Raw genomic sequence first — 20,597 nt, forward strand, 5'->3', positions numbered from 1 at the left:
TCTTGTTCTTGTGACGAGTTTTTTGGCTTCTCAATCCACAGACCCACCAATCCCCATCAGTTCCCTTGTATGAAATTGTCCCACGAACAATTTCAGAGTTGAAAGAGCTAGTCCAGCTTAAGTGGCCTAATTTAGGTTACACTAAGAGACGAAGTGCAATGAGCCCATTATGAGGAATGTTTGAGGAGGAGATACTAAAGAAAGTTTCATACAAGTGTTATCTCAATATCCAATCCTCCCGTGAATCGTGATGTTATGATCTTCTATATTCAGGTCATTCATTTTCCATTATTTGGCATACGTTATTCATGTAGCATTTAGATCCAATGACCTTTTAAAATTGCATATATATTTTCACATATTATGGGTAACATATTTTTTTGAGGAATTTATAATATTCACTACCTAGCTTCATCGATGACCTTCGAATGAAACATGACTAATCAGTCCTTGGAAGCAAAGCATAGCAGAAGTAGTAGTTGTAAGATTAGAGGTGAAGGGAAATTTACTCTAAATCGAAACTTTGGTACTTTTTCATAATTCATAAATGCGTTGCTTAAAGAATAATTGGTCAAACTTGGTGGTAGATAATGGGATGACTCGAACAGGATATCACACACATCTTTTTACATTTCTTTGATGCATTCTTGGTGTTTATTAATGATCAAACTATTTCCGATGCATCTACGATAAAATAACATATTTCAATGTTTAAGAGAATAATAGTATTCTAGTGTTGACATATTTAACTTTTAACCTATGGTCCACGGATTTGACTCACATTGGTGTAAGTGAGGAATCAAAGTTAAGTCGTTGGGGTTGAGAACAACTTATCTTCTAAAATGTTTCTTGTTTTTTCGAATTTAGATCTATTATGCATGTTTTAAGATGTTTGCACAAACTATAAGAAAAATATTTAATGATTTTCAAATAAGAGTGTTTATTTATTCGTGTTTAAGGTTTTGGCGCACTTATTACAAAATTATCTAATAATATTAATCAGCAGGGTTGTTTGATTTGATCACCTTTTATTGCTTCTTCAAACTTTGTTAAAAGATTGGTGAGACTTTTATTGTTTAGAGTATTTTATATCTCTTCTTAGACGTTTCATTTAATTAACATCGTGATAATTAGAGGGGCAAAATGAATTTGAAACAAAGTAGTTAATGAATTTTATATATCTTTAAATGTAAGTACTTTAGAATAAATACATTAGGGTGTTTATGGAGCGATTCAATTCGATAGCTATATTTATCGATTATCGCAAATTTTTAATGTGTCAAACCGCTAACTAAACTGATAAAATATCGTTTAGTTTGATTTCAATTTTATTGGTTATGGGTTAAAGTTGAATACTTGTAATCGAAGCCAGACATCACTATCCTTTTTATATTTTTCTACTCCGTCTGCTAATAGAGGTAGATTTAAAAGTTGTATACATTAAAAAGTATAAAACCAAGCAAGCTTTCAATAATTTAATTATATAAGGTACATTATTTTACAATTAGATTATCTATTCACTCTGAAAATTCATTGCTACGAGTAACTATTTTGCAAGAATTCATTAAACTAGTCAGGTAATAAAAGAATTAAACCCAAGAGATATTACCTCAAAGTTTTCATTCTCTACTTTATATAAATGTAAATTGAGTAGAACCTATCGGAATTATTTGTTAAATCAATACAGGAGTTAGATAATTTGTTCGCCGCATTAATAATCGGTTAATCATATAATTCTAAACTGATCTCGAATCATTAATTCGATAATGCGATACCAATAAACCAATAATACTTTTCTCTGCTTAGATTATCGATTACTGTTCAATTTTGAACAATACAAAAGTACATTTTTTTCAAAACAATCCATTCTTCCTTTTACGTGATATTATTCTTTATTACTCCATTCCAAAAAGGAATAACACTTTCTTGTAAGTAATTTAACCTTTAAATTTTTAATTATACCTTAATATCATTTTTTACCATCACAAAATCTCATAACATTTTAAGATCAAAAGTTTCAAAATTTTATCTTTACTTTTTAAACTTTATGTTCAATTAAACTATATTTCCTGAATTGAAACATAAGAAATATTTCAGGGAGTACTATCCTCAGAAAAAACTAATACAGGTTAATCATAAGATAAGATTGTATACTTAGGACAATTACTAATTCAGGCAAAAAGTACTTAAGGAAAAGGACAAAAATCTAAATAAATGGACACACGACACATTCCAATTGGGCTATCTCATGAGAGTAGAAAAGTGCGAAAGAGATGTAGATATTTATATAGTAAGATTCGAAATTCTAAGGGATCGTTTGGTATGTGGGCATAAATAAGGATATTCCAAGGGTTGGGATATCATGAGATTATTTATTCCACTTTTACATGATAGTAATCTTATCATTTTAATGCAAATGGTGGGATAAACTAGTCCCGAGACTAACTAATACCTAGAACCAAATGCGGAGTAAAATAATCCCATATCTTATTTCGGAATTATTATTCTTATGTCACCAACCAAACAGTCCCTAACCCCCTGTTTGGATGGTTGTTTCCTGTGGTTCATTATTGTATTGTTTTCCTTGATACCATGTTTGTTTTCATTATTCTTAAAATTATATTGTATGGCGTTGTAAATCCATTGTAGTTCTGTTGTTATATAATCCTAAAACAACTTAATTTTTGTAACCACATATTTGATAGTTTTTGCGTGGTTACTTATTTCATTTACAAGTTACTAAACAATATCATACAATCAAACCAAACATAAAGATGTTATTAAAATACAACAAACGATACACTCTATCCAAATATTGTATTAATTAATACTCCCTCTATCCCAATTTAGGCGATACATTTTCCTTTTTAGTCTGTCTAAAAAATAATGATACATTTCTATATAGAAATAATTTAACGTAAAATTTTTCATTTTAGCCTTAATGAAATGATTTACAGCCACAAAATATTTATGGTTTGTTTTAGACCACAAGTTTAAAAAATCTTCCTTTCTTTCTTAAATTTCATGCCTAGTCAAACTATATCACAGAATTGGGATATAGGAAGTACAATACAATACCATACTGTCAGTGACGGACCCACCTTGAAGGGTGGGGGGGAGGGGGGCACGTGTGCCTGGTAACTTCGAAAAAAACCCTATGTACATATACTTATATCCCTTGAAAAACTATGAAATATTTTAGAAGGACCCCCCAAACATAATTGCTAAAGTTGTTCAGTTGGTCACTGTGCTCCTAAGGTGGTGCTCGCGACCTGAGTTGAAGCCTCAGCTGCTACAAATTTTGTTTTATTTTGTGGAGTACAATTGTATAAATTTGGGTCTTTACAAATTAGTCACATAATCTTTTTTTTTTTTTTTTTTTTTTTTTTTTAACCTTTTTTATTGTTTAGTTCCCCTCCCACTTTACTTTTTCATTAAGCCCCTTCCCTAAAAGTCCCAAATTCCAAAAAACTTTTCTGACTTCCCACTTCTTTTTCCCAACGTAATAGAAGAAAAAACCCCTCTTTCGGCTCTCCCCTTTTTCAAAGACTCAAACCATTCTTCCATTGTCAAGTTTCTCACAAATTTCTAAGAGAACGTCACTCATATTCGAATTTGTTATTGATATTCATCAACTTCTCCGGTAATCGAATTCGAGCCAACAATTGGACTTCTCTCCTCATAAAGCTTTCCCTTCTTTTTCAATGACTAACATAAATTACTTATTATTTAACTATATCCCTATAATCTCATCATATAATTAAATTTGGATTTTTTAATTAAGAAAGTGGCAAGTATATAATATTCATCATTTATATAACAAGTACAAATGTACAATTAACTTAAGGTCTTTAAATTATTGATTTAGCAAAAGTGGTGGTTGATGCAAATTTTGTGGAGACTTATTCACTCGTTTATTTACTTGTGAAGTTGAATTTGATTTTACCTGTCGCGATTGCAACTGTTGAAAAAACGTTCTCATCGATGAAGTACATCAAATATGAATTATGTAGTACTATTAGTGATGTATTTTTAAATAATTGTTTAGTTTGTTACTTTGAGAAGAAAGTATTTGCAGCTGTAAGCAATGCTGCTATTATTAATCGTTTTCAAAAAATGAAAACACGCCGAGTTCATGATATACTTTTGTTATATTAGTACCAAATTAATGACATTTGATAATATTGAAGTTTCTACTTTGCTATCATAATCATTAAGTTTTTTAAGAGTCGCACGCCTAACCTACTCATTAGTAATTGGCGTACTAAAGACAGTAGTGTCCCCGTTGCGCTTAAATCCTGAATCTGCCTCCGCATACTGTACATTATGAAAGCATAGGTAACGACATCCAAACAGAGTGTAAGGAGATCAAAAAATATCTAGCTAAGTCATCCACGCTGTCATCCTTACTGGACAAAATTTAGAATCACATCTTGCACTTTTTCTCTCACTTTTTCCAACCTTTCTTTATTATATTCCCATTTTTCCACCGCCACATACCCCACCACCCCGCCTTACACCCCCGCCTTCTCTCCGGTGTAAATTCACCGGAAAAATCCTCTCTCTCTCATCCAATCCTCTACTCATATCACGCAATATTCGAAAAAAATTATAATAACAACAGACAAAAAAAAAAATTGTAAGATTTTTTTTTTTTTTTTTTTACTATGGGTGAAGAAGTGAAAATTACCGATGATAATGATAATAACCGTGTTGTTGAATGGGAAGACGGACTTCCAAGTTTGGATGATTTAACGCCGTTATCTACGTCGTTAATTCCACCGCAACTCGCATCAGCTTTTAGAATCACATCTGAACCGTCAAAAACAATGACGGACGTTAATCGCGCTTCGGAAAATACGTTTTCTTCTCTCCAAATTATATCCGAGAAGGATAGAGTAAGGTTTCACAATGAAGTTGATGTAGAAAAAGAAGAAGAAGAAGAAGAAGAACTGGATCTAACCGATTCGAGGAAGACACGTAGGATTGAGGAAGCAGCAGCAGCAGCAGTAACTGATGATGATAATAATCTGTTTACTAGTAAGGCTTTAAAGAGGCCGAGATTAGTGTGGACCCCACAGTTACATAAGAGATTTGTTGATGTGGTAGCACATTTAGGTATTAAAAATGCTGTACCTAAAACAATTATGCAACTTATGAATGTTGAAGGATTAACAAGAGAAAATGTAGCAAGTCATTTACAGAAATATAGGTTGTATTTAAAGAGAATGCAAGGGTTATCTAATGAAGGACCTTCGAGTTCTGATCATTTGTTTGCGTCTACGCCCGTGCCTCAGAGTTTACAACAGCAGGGGAATAATGGTGGTAGTGGTAATGGAGTTAATAGTAGTGGTAATAATAATGGTCATAATATGGCTATACCTATGCCAATGCCTATGATGTATACGTCGCAGATGATGCCAATGCCTATGATGGGAATGTCAGGACATGGATTTCATGGTCATCCGTATAATATAGCGCAACAGCGCGACTGGTCTGGAAAGAAATTTGGTCCTTATCATGGTGATAAATAGTTACAGACAAGAAAAAGAGGTTAGATTCTTGGTTCTAGGTATTCCCTCTGTTTCGATTTGTTTGTCTGGATTTTAATTAGCACGGAGTTTGAAGAAAGTAAAGAAGACTTTTGAATGTTGTGGTTTTAAACATGTCTTAAAGAGTTGCTGAAAAAGGAAAGACGCATATGAACGGAATAAAAAGGAAAGTAAGACAAACAAATTAAGACGGAGGGAGTAGCCTTTGCAACTCTAGTGTTTGTGAATTTTTTTTGTATGCTAATAGTTAATTATTTGTACAGGGTTGGTTACTGGATTTGTTCGTCAGAAATCTCACTTGGTGGAATGCAAAGTAGGAAATCAAGTTAGATCATTTAGGTCTTTTTTTTAAATTGTTTAGATTTGGTAGATTTTTAGGGACAAAAAGTTCATAAATTGCTCTAAGTTTCTTAGAGCCAGGTCATATCTGATTGTAGCTTCTTATTCAGAATGGATGTTAAAACATAATACATGATAAATGTTGTTTCGATAGCACTTATCTTGAAATAAATTTGAGTTTCATCATCAGTATAATATGGCGCAACAGGAGGACTTGTCTGGAAATAAATTTGGTGCTTATCATCATGTTGCTCCTAGTGAAAAATAATTGCAGACAAGAAAAAGAGGTTAGATTCTTGGTTCTATTTATAAGTTGTGACTCTACTGTTTGTGTGAACTTTTTGTATGCTAATAGTTAATTGTTTGTACAGGGTTAGTTACTGATTTGTCCATCAGAAATCTCACTTGGTGGAATGCAAAGTAGGAATTCCCGTTAGATCATTTAGGCTTTCTATTACTTGTTTAGACTTGGTAGATTTATAGGGACAAAAATTTCCTAAACAGCAGTAAGTGTTGGTGATAGAGGGAAAAAGCGGTTCCTTTCTGAATGTCTGATCAACATGTACAAATGAAGTTCTTGCATTGGTAATTTTCTGGCTCATGCTTTTACCTCAGAAGATTGTTACAAATATTATACGGCATACCTGATTACATGTATTTGTCTTATTGATCTCTTCTCAAAATAAGGAAAAAGTTTTTGTCCTGATAAAAAATACTCTGGTAACATTGTGACAATTTGAGTTAGACAGCAAAATGGCAGCTATTCTTGTAAAGCATTGGTGTGGATGTTTCCCTGAAATAATTTCACTCAACAGCAGCAAATTGTTTGTACGATCTCAACCTATACTTTTAATGATAAGTGTTCACGCTTTGTATCAATTTTAGTATTAGACATTTGTTTTCAGGAATGATCAAAGACTCAATAGTAAAGTAGGAACTTGTCAGCTTCCCTAACATGGGTATATAAAGTATTATCCCTCTTCTCCCACTTTACAGCCATATTTCTTTCTATCACACAATGATTCAATGTACCATATATCATTGGCCAACTCTGTGGTCCCTAAGGGCTCGTTTGGTTGGAAACAACTTATCCCGGGATAACTAATCCCGGGATAACTTATCCCGGGATTAGTTATTCCACCCTCAAGGTGGGATAAAAAAACACTATAATCCTGGGATAACTAATCCCGGGATTAGTTATCCCGAGTTTTTATTCCAACCAAATGTGGGATAAGGCGGCACTAAATTTTATCCCAGGACTATTTTTTCTTATCCATCATACCAAACGAGCCCTAAGTGTTTGTGCTTTCTTAAAGTTCAGTAACAATTTACAAACAATTCACCTGCTTACATTTTTCTCTAAAGCGGCTTTAGGTTTTCCAATATACCTAAGATAATCTGCTGCCCTGTTTCCGTTATGTAATGAACATGATGCAATATTCTTTGGAGGACCAATTAACTGAATACCTTATTTGGCCTAGCTGAGTTAATCAATCCTAGCTGAGTTAATCAATTTTCTGTCATCTTTGTATTGTGGATATACACATATGTGTATTTTCGACCATCAACGGTGTGACTGAAATCATGTGGGATTAAATTTTGAGAAGCTTTTGATTTCTTTGTGCATGACTTTGGTTCACAATTTCATGATACCGCTAGTAACTTCTTTGCAATGTTGCTTGAGCTTGAAGCTTTGTATTGTGAATGCGTGGCGTTTCCTCCGTTTGTTGTATATGTATATGTCTATCTATGGACTATGTGAAGGTGTTTGTTTTGTACTATTCCTTTCTTTAAGCTACTTCAATGAAGCAACAGTGAGTAGGTAAAATTCAGCTGATTGTAAGATGCTGTATAGCACCTTCTTCAGTACTTTCTCTTCTTAATATTGTTTGTTTGTGTTGAAAATTTGAAGTGGAATTTAGTTTACCCAACTTCTATCGCTTTGAAACTCTGCCTATGTGAGCTTTGCAAAGCGTAGCCGGTCCCAAGCCCGGATAAAGGAGGAGGGTTAATGCCAAATGTAAAAATAATGTAACTATGAAGAATCTCTGAATACTATAGCGGACTTCAGCTAAAATAGATGTTACTTGTGTTCGTGCATTAGTCTAAACCGTACATGTAGATGCAATGAATCACAACTCATGGACTGAATGAGGAATTTGAAATGATTTTGATACATTGTGGAATTTGGACCTTTTTATGTAAGTAACCACTTGTGCCCCCTCGGGTGTGGCATAGGGGTCAATGAAGTTGGACCTTTTCATGTAAGTAACCACTTGTTCCCCCAAGGGTGGTGGTCAATGAAGTGTGTTGAGAACCATGAGGTCCCAGGCTTAAATTCCAGCAGAGACAAAAACAGTTGGTGATTTCTTCCCATCTGTCCTAGCCTTGGTGGACAGAGTTAAATGGGACCTATTACCTGGAATTAGTCGAGGTGCGCGCTGGCCCGGACACCACGGTTATTAAAGAAAAAAGTAAAGTAATCACTTGTGATGGTGGCTGATTAGAAAATGAGTGGAAGTTGACATCCATTCCTCTTGATCTTGTAGGTCATTCTAGATTGATGCAGGTGTCAGTATTGTTGACGCTATCTCACCCCCAATTCCGGAGGGAGATGGTTTTTCTGTAATTTTCTTGGCTTTATTAACTACTTGTTTTCTGTTTGTTTTGCCTTGATATTTTTCCTTTACTGCGTAACTAATTGTTCATGGATAGGTTTTCCTTATAAGGTAGTCGTTAGGTTTTCACTTGTTTCTTGATGAACATTACATGGAATGCTTCTGACTAATAATTAGACAGCACAAGTAATTACTCTTTCAGATTAAGCTTAGCTTGCTTTCCTTGTTGTCCCTGTGGTGCCGTGTAGTTTCTCTTTCTCCTTACATCTCATCTTTCTCCTTATATCTACTGTTTGTCACTATGCCTACGTATACTGGCGACTACTCTTTTAGGTGGAGAAGCCAAGGATATTTCATGCTCTTAAGTGTTGAAAGCGCTGCACTACCTTTGTATAGCACAAGGGCATAACAATTTCAGAAAACATTACTGTGTAGGTATCAAAGACAAGCGCTCTTGAGCGCATGCTCAAAGAGTGGTGGAAAAGAAATTCTTTTATTTCTCTTTATGAAATATACTGCCCTATGTTTCTTGTCCTTGTCAGATGGTAACTGTCTCATTCAGGTGTTTTCTATCCTCTCGCTATTTGGTAGAAGATCCTATCTTGAGTAGTTGCTTGTTTCTTTATCATGCAAAATATAAATTGCTTATCATGTATACTTCGTACAATGAACGTCTGCAATTTGTGCTCGCTCTGCTATTCTACCAGACTTGCCATTCTTCATAGACAGATTATGAAGGATACAACCAGTATAACAGAATCCTGTGTCCGTTTGTTTGCTTGATTGCTTTTCATTTGCCTTGTGCTTGCAATCATCTCTGTGGTGTGCGGTTATCAAGCAATGGATAACTGTAATCCAGAGAATTCATAAGATCAAATGTCGTTGATTCATCCTTCATGTCAGAAGGTTTTTGCAATTTCATTGTATTATCACTAGCTGGACTTGCCTCCTGCACAAGGACCGAACGTCCCATTTTTGTAACTTCTTGGAATTACTGCTGATTCCTTGGTGTCCTTTTCTATTCATTTATAGTTGATATGATGGAAGTCATTTCTTATGAGAAGTTCTGTAAAATGTTAGTAATATTTTGTAGGAAATTGTTTCCGGTCGTAGGACCAGATTGGTGACTGGATAATATATTTTCAATGGAGAAGTGTGTTGCAATTAACTAAAATATGAGCATGTAGCAGTAGAGTATTTGGATGAAATTTTAATGTTGTATTAAAGACTAATAATAATGTCAAAGAATGAGTCGAAGCAAGTAATATGGTAGTTGCAAAGAAAATGACTTCTCCATATTCACTTTAGATGGAAAATGTTTCTCTTGAAAAATATTTTTTAGCTATTTTTTTTTTTTTTGGGAAAATCACTTCCGCCCAATTCTTGAGTCATTTAACTTCCTGGAAACACTGAACTTTCTTCTGTCATTTTAACTTGGTTTCCGCAGTACTTTGGTGAATGGATGAGAAATGTAGTAGTATTGCATTTTAAGAAATTATAATATTTTGAAACACGATAAACAATGTTATATGTTCGTTTACGGCAGGGTAATGTCGGTTTAAAGCATATAGATTAACGGTTTCATCATAGATGAATATCTGTCACACAAATAATTGTATCGTTTCTCCAAGACTTCCCTTCAAAAATACTAATATTAATTTCTCAAATCCAGTACACGTACTATGCAATTTATTTACAAGGCATTAGATTCAAAGCTCAATGCAGCATTAAAATACTAGCCTATACTACTTCTGTAACTACTATGCATCCACTTGATGCCAGCAATGAAATTACTTACTTCATCAAAAAAAAAAAATACTAGCCTATAATCTCAAAGAAACCTTTAGCTTCTGATTTCAGACCATACAACCTCCCGTTCAGATACAGCCTCCCAGGATTTTGTGCCCTTCCATAGTATTCCGTATAAACCAGTTCCTTTGCGCATGCTATTACTTATTGATCCCAAAGTGTATGGGATTTCTGTAAGGGTTTGCCATCTGTATCTCCTCGACAAACTGTTTCATTTCCAGCACTTTGTAGCGTCCTTGGAAACCGAGCTGGTACTCAAGGTGGTAATGGACTCAACTAAGATCCTGAATCCAGCGGACACTAGGTTGTGATCACCTTGAATCTAAACCTTGTTCAATAACAAACTGCCTGCTTCTTCATTAAGTGGTGCATTGTTTTTTCCTTTGGTGTATCTGTTGACTACAAAAACATACCCAGTATAGTCGCACAAGTGGAGTCTAGGGAGGGTAATGTGTACGCAGACCTTATCCCTAGGGTGAAAAAACAACCATTGGATTTCTCTACACCGCCCCCTCGAGGCTCACCTTCATCCTGGGCATATGACCAGCTAGTGTGCTCTCAGCATCTTGAACCAGCAAGCGACAGAATTTGAATGATCACATTTGCTTCAGTAGTTGTTAACCACCTTTGAACGAAGCACCATGTCTCATTTCTGTGCTAGTACTAAATGCCTGTAGAACTTGAAAGAAAAAAGTGGAGTTGTCAACCAACTCTCAGAGAAAAACTGTGGTTCACGTCTGGTTGCGTAAGCTTTTCAATTGATCTGTACAAAAAGTTTACTAACAGTGATAGGACAGAAATCTGGTTAAGGTTCAGTCTTTTATCTCATTTTGAAGGTGATCACCTCAATTTCATAGGGATACATTTTGCATCTTTAAGTTGTTTACCAAATTTCCCGTGCCTTCTGTCTCTTATGCAACTTCTACCCAACTACAGCCAGGAACCTTTTGCAGCTTCTTCTTCTTGATCACCCTTTTCACCTTCGCGACATTTACCCACTTACTTGCATCAGCATATAAACCTGATAGCAACACACTACTCCCAGCGCTCTCAGGTTCAAGTTTAGCTAACATTTCAGCTGCAACCGCTGCTAAATCCATATTCCCATGCTGCCTACATGCCCCTAATAACGCTCCCCAAACGAATAAATCCGGTTCAATTGACATGCTCTGAATCAAATTGTAAGCCTCATCGAGTTTCCCTGCTCTCCCTAAAAGATCCACCATACACGCGAAATGCTCCAATCTTGGCTTAATCGCATATTTTTCCTGCATCAGTTTAAACAAACTTTCTCCGTACTGCACAAGTCCAGCATGACTACACGCTGTAAAAGCTGCTACGAAAGTCAAGTGATCGGGTTTAGTCTCTTCCTCTCTTAACATTTGATCAAATAATCCAATTGTTTCACTGCTATACCCGTGATTCGCGCAGCCAAAAATCATTGAATTCCATGTTACAGTATTTCTCTCACGAGTCTCAGAAAATAAGTGCTTCGCTTCACATATAAATCCACATTTTGCATACATGTCTATGAGAGCACTCCTTACGTATATGTCCTTTTCGATACCCATTACTACTGCATAACTGTGTATCTCCTTACCCCGCATCAAGTCCGCCACAGTTGCACAAGCGGGCAATATACTACTGACCGTAGCTGAACTCGGACACATCCCAACATCCAACATTCGCTTAAACATATCAAAAGCATCCTTGTTATGAAAATTTTGCACGAGTCCGGAAATAATACTAGTCCAAGAAACTACATCTAGCTCGAGGCTATTGTCCTGCATCAATTCAATAACTTCAAAAACCATAGCTCGATCATCTGCTTGTGAAAACCCTGCAATTAGAGGTGAAAAAAATTAGCCCATGAAAATATAACCTGCCCAACCCGCCCAAGTTTGAGCTGGTTATTGACCCGCCCATTTATTAGCTCAGCCCATTTCAACCAATCCATCAAAAAGTTGGGCTAACAGGTAGCTCAAATTGACCCATGAGAAATCTTGTCAAAATATTTTCAAAAAGTCATTTTCTTATTTGATATATTATATATAGCCATAATTAAGGGAAAAAAATAGTTTTATTAGGTACTAAAAAACTATAAAAGAACGAACCATGAAACTAAAACTTAGTAAAAATTGGGTCGGTTAGGTTATGACCCGCTTTTTAGCCCATTTCAGACCGAGTAACTTTGGGCTGGTCAATAACCCGTCCACTTATTAACTCAGCCCGTTTTGACCTTCCCAAATTCAGGCCAACCTGCTCTTTCGATACCCTTACCTGCGATCAGAGTGTTGTATGTCACCACATTAGGCTTCATACCATGAACTTTCATTTCCTCAACCAAATCCAATGCTTCTTTTACAATCCCATGTTGTACACAACCCGAAACCAAAGCGTTCAATGCCACCAAATCTTTATCCGACACGCCATAAAACACTCTCTTCGCCTTCTCAACTCTACCACATTTTGAGTACATATCTATCAATGCACTAACAACATATGTATCGAATTCAAATTCATTCTTTAAAATCACACCGTGCAATATCTCTCCTGATCGATAATCATTAAATCGTCCACAGGCTTTAAGCACACTGGGCAAAACAAACTTATTAGGCTTCTTTCCTTGTCTTTGCATTTCAGAGAAAACACCCATTGCTTCGTTATAAAACCCGCGACGAGCATAGGCACCAATGAGAACAATCCAACGTCGAATATCTGATTTAGGAATATTGTCGAACAGTTTACGTGCATGGGATAAGTGCTTACATTCTACGTAAAGAGCAATGAGTTTTGAAGCGAAATGTGTTCGATTAACCAATCCATTGATGGCCAAATGTGCATGTAATGCTTTGCCAAATTGTAAGGCGCCATTTTGAGTATAACATTCAAGAAGTTTTGTGTATATATCGGTTGCTTTGGCGCCAATGACCATTTTGGTCAGCTTTGGATAATTAGTTGTTCTGTAAAACTAACTGCATTTTGACAGAAAAAAGTGTACTTAATAGATTTCTTTAAACAAAAATGGTTCTTTATTCCTTCTGTCAAAGTAAAATCTCATTTTATTGATCAAATATATTTTGGGGAAAGAACGGGCATGTGCTCTGAAACTAAAATAATTACCCGCTCATACTTTCATTACTAAATTAAAACTATTTACCCGAGATGTTTTCAAAATTATGATGCCAACATGATATATAAATATACTGATATGGTATCATGGAAGACTGCTTCAGTCCTTTTTTTAGTCCTCTTTGATATCATTATAGTATATAAATATATTGAGATGATATTATGGACACGTTCATTTATTAAAAAAGATACACTTTTCTCGAGAAAAAAATCTCTATGATATCATCGTCTGATATACATATAGTGTGATGGTATAATGAAAGAAGCGCTTCAGTCCTTTAATGAGACACTCTTCAAGATCATGTACTACCATGGTATATAATAATATTGAGATGCATTTTAGAGGACTGTTTCAGTCCTTTTCTTAGTCGTTCATGATACCATTATGATATATAAATATATTGCGATGGTATCACCGAGGAAGGGGTTTGGGCTAAAGGGTATGTTGTGTAAATATTTCCGGCCGGCTGGAGTAGAAGCGGAATTACTTTAGGAGGGACATAGAGCGGATAAATATTTTATATTTTAGGAGTATTTGGTGTTATTTTCGCATATATTTTTTTGTTTAATTAATACTCCCTCCGTCCCATTTAGATGAAGTATTTAATTAGACAATATCGACTAGGTACAATTTTAGACAAATAACCACATGTTTGCGCTGAATGCCAGAATGGTCATTCAACTTACAGTACTGTATACCAAAGCCAATTTTTATTTATTTATCTTCTAAAAATTATTTAACTTTGCCTAATTAGCTTCTATGACCATTTTAGCTGAAAATACAAAAAATTTCATATATAATTTGATTATCTTGTTACGGTTAAATATTGCATTGAATGGATTGCGTTTCAATTGGGGATAGTATGTTGGTGCACTCTATGAGATTTAAAAGACATCGAGTGCTGATGACACGCTCGTCTATGTAGGGCATGGTAATAAACAGAGATAAGGGTCAAAAATGCACTTTAACTATTATTTTTTTTGAGTTTCATACCTAAACTATCATAAGGTTGAGAAAACTATCTAAACTATCACTATCTAGTTTGCAAAACATACCTGAACTAAATGTGTGAACTCATTTCTCGAAAAGCGATGAAGTTTAAATTTTTTAAAAAATTTGTCGCATGGCGTAAATAATCTATGGTTGGCACCTACATGGAAATTAAAAAATAATATTTTTTTATAAAAAAATTGTATATATTTTTTTAAAAAACTGCACTATTTTTTTGAAAAAATCCTTAAAAAAATAATGCAGTTTTTAAAAAACAAATCTGGATTTTTTAAAAAAAAAATTTTTTTTGTAAAAAATATTAAAAAATTTAGAAAATCAGAAAAAAAAAATTAAGAAAATAGAAAAGTTGATTTTTTTTTTTAAAAAAATGTGAAAACTAAATATTTAGTTTTCTTTTTTTTTTTAAAAAAAATAACTTTTCCATTTTTTAAACTATTTTTTTTATTTTCTATAATTTTTGCTATTTTTTTACAAAAATTATTATTTTTCTGTTTGTTTTTTTTTTTTAATTTTCGTGTAGGTGCCATTGTGACATTATTTATCCACGTGGACAACACTTGGCAACATTTGTATATAAAATGGAGAGTGTAGATCACATGCCATTCAAGAATAATTTGAGGTGTATTTTGCAAACTAGATGGTGATAATTTAGGTAGTTTTCTCAACCTGCTGATAGTTTAGGTATGAAACTCAAAAAGATGATAATTGGGGTGTGTTTTTTACCCTTATCTCTAATAAATATCAATAAGTACACCCTTTGTCTTCAATTATTTGTTGTGATTTTAAAAATAATTATCTCAAATTATTTATTATTTTAGAAGTTTATGATAATTTTTTTTTTCTATTTTACCCTTATAGTAATTGTTCTTGAGACTACAATCACCTTAATTATGGGGTGATATTTATTTGTATGATCTATTTAGATATCCTATGGACCTATGCGGGCGAGATGATCTTTGCATTTGCATATAACCGATTTGCACCCACATTTAGTAAAAGTTTAGATTATGTTATTGATGAAAATGACCAATAAATAGTGTAATTAATTAAAATATAAATTAGAGTAAAATAGTTAAATTCATCCTAATTAGTAAATGTATTTAAATAATTTGAGATGAAAAGAGTATTTCACTTCAGCATTTTAAAAGGCGGGAGCGTGAGGCGGGGCGTTTTACTTACTATGGGGCAAGGCGCAAGCCCATGGATCTTTAAAATTTTAAATTATAATCTAGTAAAATAGTATAATAACACAAAAAATATAAAAAAATATATATTAATAGTTATAAGAATTTAACACATGATTAAAGAAACTCATAGAAAACAAAACTTCTAACATGATTTTACAAGTAGAAATAATGCAATGATTTAAAAGTTATTATGAGATGGAAACCAACTCTAACCTCTTAATTTTCAAACAATAAAAGAACAACAATTTCTTAAAGCATACTACGATCATATATACTATGCAATTTATCTTCCTAAAAAAAATAATCAATAAACTTTATCAAATTATAATTAAAACATCACTCCTTCATGAATAAATATAAAATCACTTTCAAATAGCAAAATAATAAATTATGATAATTTTGAGATATAGTAGTAAATATGCAATACTACGGCTTGTTATTTGAGTTACTCTCAATCGTCTTATTTCTATCGATGAAGAAAACAATTAAGCATCATTCATTTAATAAAAAATTATGAAGGTCATTAATGTTAGAAATTTGACACATAATTTGTATAAGAACTTCTTGGGCAATTTCCACGAGCGTTAGGCGTTAAACGTGTTCGAGACATCTGATCAAGCGCTGGAGGCAGCGCCAAGCACCATGGCCCAAGTCGAGAGATTTTACATGCCCTGATACGAGGTGAGGCCTTAGGTGAGTCCGAACTGCCTTTTAAAACACTGTTTCCTTCCAAGAGGCCATGTCAAAGTGGAGGACCTCTCAAACGAGCAATGATTCGACATAAAATGATTTTAAGATCACCTGCATTTCACCTATGCTACAACATAGCAAAACAAGCAATATTATCCAACCAAATTGCTTACCAAGTTACAACAATCCATAGTCTTGTTTACTGTACCAACCCATGTTTCAAAGACAAATACAACGAGTCAAACAACCTTAATTTAGACTTGTTACCTCAGTTACATCAAAATGGTGTTCTACTTGACCAATTTAGCCTCAATAAAGTCATCTCCACATGTGCAAAATTGGGTTCTTTATCAATTGGAATACAAACTCATTGTCAAATTATCAAAATGGGGTTTGATTCAAATGTATTTATCAATACATCTCTTGTTGATATGTATGGAAAATGTGGTATTGTACTAGAAGCACAGAAACTGTTCGATGAAATGCCTGAGAGAAATGTAGTGACATGGAATGCTATGATTTCTGGTTATCTGGACACCCTTTACTCCGAAAAGGCGATAGCATTGTTTCTTGAAATGTTAAGGGAAAGTATTAGTCCAACCCCATCAAGTGTTTCGGCTAGTTTAGTTGGTTGTGTTCAGTTAGAAGCATGTGAATTTGGGGTGCAATTGCATGGTTTGTGTTGGAAAGTTGGTTTTGCTTTGGATGTTATAGTAGGGACTGTTTTGATTGATATGTATTCGAAATGTATCGATCTTGAGACTTCGAGGAGAGTTTTCGATCAAATGCCTGAAAAGAATGTTGTTACTTGGACTTCCATGATAAGTTGTTATGCACAATATCATTGCCCTTTTCAAGCTATGGTTTTGTTTAAGGAAATGATGACATTGGGAATTAAACCTAATTATGTTACGTATACGAGTTTGTTGAGCTCGTTTTCTTGTCCGGATTACTTGGTTCATTGTGAGCAGGTTCACTGTCATGTAATACAGCAGTGTTTTAACATTAATCATTACTTGGTGGTATCGTTGTTGTCTGCGTATTCGGGGTGTAGTTGTAACTTAAAGGATTTTCGTAAGTTGTGCTCTGACGTTATGAAATGGGATGAAATCTCCTGGAACGCAGTCATTTCCGGTTTCTCTAATTTAGGAGCCGGTGGAGAAGCGTTCTCCTGCTTTTCAAAAATGAGGCGGGCTGGTTTTACCGTTGATCACTACACATTTGCGAGCATTTCGAAAGCAATTGGGAGCATTTCAGGTAGGGATGTCAAATGGGCGGATCAAAAAGGGCTGAGTTAATAATTGGGCGGATCAATAACCCGCCCAAAAGTTACTTGGGCTGAAATAGGTTGGGTTAAAATGACCTAAAAAGTGGGTCATAACCCAACCCGCACTATTCTTACTAGGTTTTAATTTCTTTGTTTGTTCTTTTATAAATTTTTAAGTACCTAATAAAACTATTTTTCTCTTTATTATGGCTTTTTATATTACATATTAAATAAAAAATGTATTTTTGAAAAGATTTTGATAAGGTTTCTCATGAGTCAATTTGGGCTACATATCACCGGGTTGGCTGTGTCATGTTTCATTGGGCTAATTCGCCACACCTATTTTCAGGCCTGGAGGAGGGAATGCAGACCCATTGCTTAGCTCTGAAAGCAGGACATTTTTCTGAAATTATCATACAAAATGGGCTTCTTTCCATGTATACAAGGTGCGGTAGACTTGAAGATGCTCAGAAAATATTCACATCAATGGAGGAACGAGACCTTATATCGTGGAACACACTTCTTACAGGGTGTGCACATCATGGTTATGGTCGGGATGTGATTATAATGTTTGAAGAAATGAGGAAAAATGGTATTAAGCCAGATTTAACCACATTCCTTGCTGTTCTTTCGGCTTGTAGACATGCTGGCTTGCTCGACGAAGGGCTTATTTATTTTGACCTAATGAAGAATGACAATTCTCTACCACCACCAAAGGTAGAGCATTATGCTTGCGTAGTCGACCTTTATGGCCGTGGTGGTCATCTACATGAAGCAAAGGCCTTCATTAACAATATGCCAATAGAGCCAGGACCTTCGGTTTATAAAAGTCTACTGAGTGCTTGCCAGCTTCATGGTAATAAGGAACTTGCTGTGATTTCTGCCAAGAAGCTTGTTGAAATATGCCCTAATGATCCCGCAACATATATACTGCTAGCAAATGTCCTAGCATCGGAAGGGAGTTGGAGCGACGCAGAGGGACAGCGGAAGCTTATGTTGGATAGAGGATTGAGTAAGAAACCTGGTTATAGCTGGCTATAATTCACAATAGGGTGGTATCGTTACCAATTGACATGATTCGAACTCTGTCACAGACAAAAGCCTGGTATTTAAGTGAAGAAAGATAAAGGGGACCCATTATCCACCGAGTTCCTAATCGTGCACTATTGGCTCTTAGGGATTTCTTGATTATCCTTACTCACATAACATGATACTATGACAAGTGAAGTTCTTTGTCTCAACAATTGTGAGCTCTTTAGGGTGTGTTTGGTATTAAGGAAAATGTTTCCCATGGGAAATGTGTTTTCGGAAAATAAGTGGTTTTGTTGCTTATTTTTTGGGTGGGAAGGAGACAATGAATTTGGAAAGCCATTTATGGAACTTGTTGTCATTTTCCTCATTGTAAGGAACTTGTTTTCCTACGGAAAATGTTTTCCAAAACAATTTGACCAACCAAACATGGGAAAAGTGGAAAACATACCAAACACACCCTAAAATTGGAACCAATCTGTACATATTAGACTCTCATTTGATTCCTGTAGGTACAAAGTTGATTAGGCTGACAACGAGAGAAAAGGGTGGGTTTTTCATTCTCTTATATCCACCCTTTTCATCAATTGATTCTTTTATCATTTTATGTTTTCCCTTAGAAACTAACTTGTGCTTTGACTGGTTTAAGTACAATCATTCCCGCAATTTGTAGATAAACATGACACACTTTCTCTTGTACTTCTATTTCTCTGCTCCTTTGGGTTTAACAGTCTCTAATTTGTTATTTCTGCTCCTAATTTATAACTAGAACTTGTTAAATCCTGATAAATGCGCCATTCTTTCATTGTTTTACTATAAGCCAAATATTTTTAAGGACTATCATTACCACTGCCCACTTGTGGGACTACCCTGGGTATGTTGTTGTTGAATATCATTACCACACCTCCAATTTCAATACTTTATGCATTAATGTTTTTTCAACAGATTTTTGGTTTTAGATATTATCTGTTCCAGAAACTGTTGGAACACATGTTAGTGCCAAGGTGTGGGCTAGGATTCAACATCAGTGTATTCAATAGAATATAGCGACCTCAAACTACACTAGTTTAATGGATAAGGGCCAACTACTAGAATAAATGGCGCCAGAAAACCTTATATTGTATTCTCTCAGGTCCAAAATAATTGAGGTTTTATGCTTGAGCACATGGATTAAGGAATTCATTAACTTCTAAAAGTTAACAGGGGTTTTGACTTATATATCCTTAATTATGAATTTCTTACTCTCTTTAGGTTGAAATAATTATATGAGGATATGGGTATGTGTTAAGGACAAATTTGGAAAAGAAAACTAAATACTTTCCTGGTTTTATGAAACATCAATTATTTTAGATCACTTTTAGAGGCTAATACCTCAATTACTTTGGACTGGAGGGAGTGCTAATCTAAGAAAATTATACTTTTTTTTGCGCGGATTGCCCTTCATTTGGGGTGATCTTTAATTTTTGCCCTTCAAATTGGTGGTGTTTAAGTTTTAAATCGATTTTTTGATTCTTTAACTTTTTCCCTTCTGCGCTGCAAAATTCGCCTTATGGTCTGCGACATAAGAAAATTTAAAAACTACCAATTTGAGGGACAAAAATTTAAGACCACCCTCAGCGAAGGCCAATCCTGCAAATTGCCCAAAATAATATGTACATAATTCCAGACATTAAGATATTAACTTAGGCTTGATTCGTATGGCCCCAATTTTTATTTTTTATTTTTATCAGGTACCAATTAACAATTATTGTCGAGATTTAACTATAGATACTTTATATGTTGACTTATTGTGTATTTTTTTTTCCACATGAATAATGCATAGAACATAAACTCATTCAAAAATGTTTACATAACCAAATAACTTACGGAGTATAAGGTTTACAAATAAATCTCTATAATAAACATTATTTGGTAACTGGATAAAAATAATAACTAACATGTTATTACAGGTTAAACTCCAAA

At 34.5% G+C, this 20,597-nt stretch overlaps 3 protein-coding genes across 3 annotated transcripts; 2 read left to right on the top strand and 1 right to left on the bottom strand.

The window, feature by feature from the left end:
• Positions 1-4,404: 4,404 nt before the first annotated feature.
• On the top strand, positions 4,405-6,080 carry LOC132050427 (transcription factor LUX-like). The gene is made up of 2 exons (XM_059441667.1): positions 4,405-5,553; positions 5,816-6,080. The coding sequence occupies exon 1, from the start codon at positions 4,668-4,670 to the stop codon at positions 5,532-5,534; it is 867 nt and encodes a 288-aa protein (XP_059297650.1). The 5' UTR covers positions 4,405-4,667; the 3' UTR covers positions 5,535-5,553; positions 5,816-6,080.
• A 4,252-nt stretch (positions 6,081-10,332) lies between these two features.
• LOC132050428 (pentatricopeptide repeat-containing protein At5g59600) lies at positions 10,333-13,308 on the bottom strand. Its single transcript, XM_059441668.1, has 2 exons — positions 12,599-13,308; positions 10,333-12,158 (listed from the first exon to the last, which is right to left on the bottom strand). The coding sequence occupies exons 1-2, from the start codon at positions 13,251-13,253 to the stop codon at positions 11,230-11,232; spliced, it is 1,584 nt and encodes a 527-aa protein (XP_059297651.1). The 5' UTR covers positions 13,254-13,308; the 3' UTR covers positions 10,333-11,229.
• Positions 13,309-16,364: 3,056 nt separating this feature from the next.
• LOC132050429 (pentatricopeptide repeat-containing protein At2g13600-like) lies at positions 16,365-18,989 on the top strand. The gene is made up of 2 exons (XM_059441670.1): positions 16,365-17,596; positions 17,956-18,989. The coding sequence occupies exons 1-2, from the start codon at positions 16,420-16,422 to the stop codon at positions 18,645-18,647; spliced, it is 1,869 nt and encodes a 622-aa protein (XP_059297653.1). The 5' UTR covers positions 16,365-16,419; the 3' UTR covers positions 18,648-18,989.
• Positions 18,990-20,597: the final 1,608 nt, after the last annotated feature.

The sequence above is a fragment of the Lycium ferocissimum genome, chromosome 3 (assembly GCF_029784015.1).
Source record: "Lycium ferocissimum isolate CSIRO_LF1 chromosome 3, AGI_CSIRO_Lferr_CH_V1, whole genome shotgun sequence".
In the NCBI taxonomy this organism is placed as follows: domain Eukaryota; kingdom Viridiplantae; phylum Streptophyta; class Magnoliopsida; order Solanales; family Solanaceae; genus Lycium; species Lycium ferocissimum.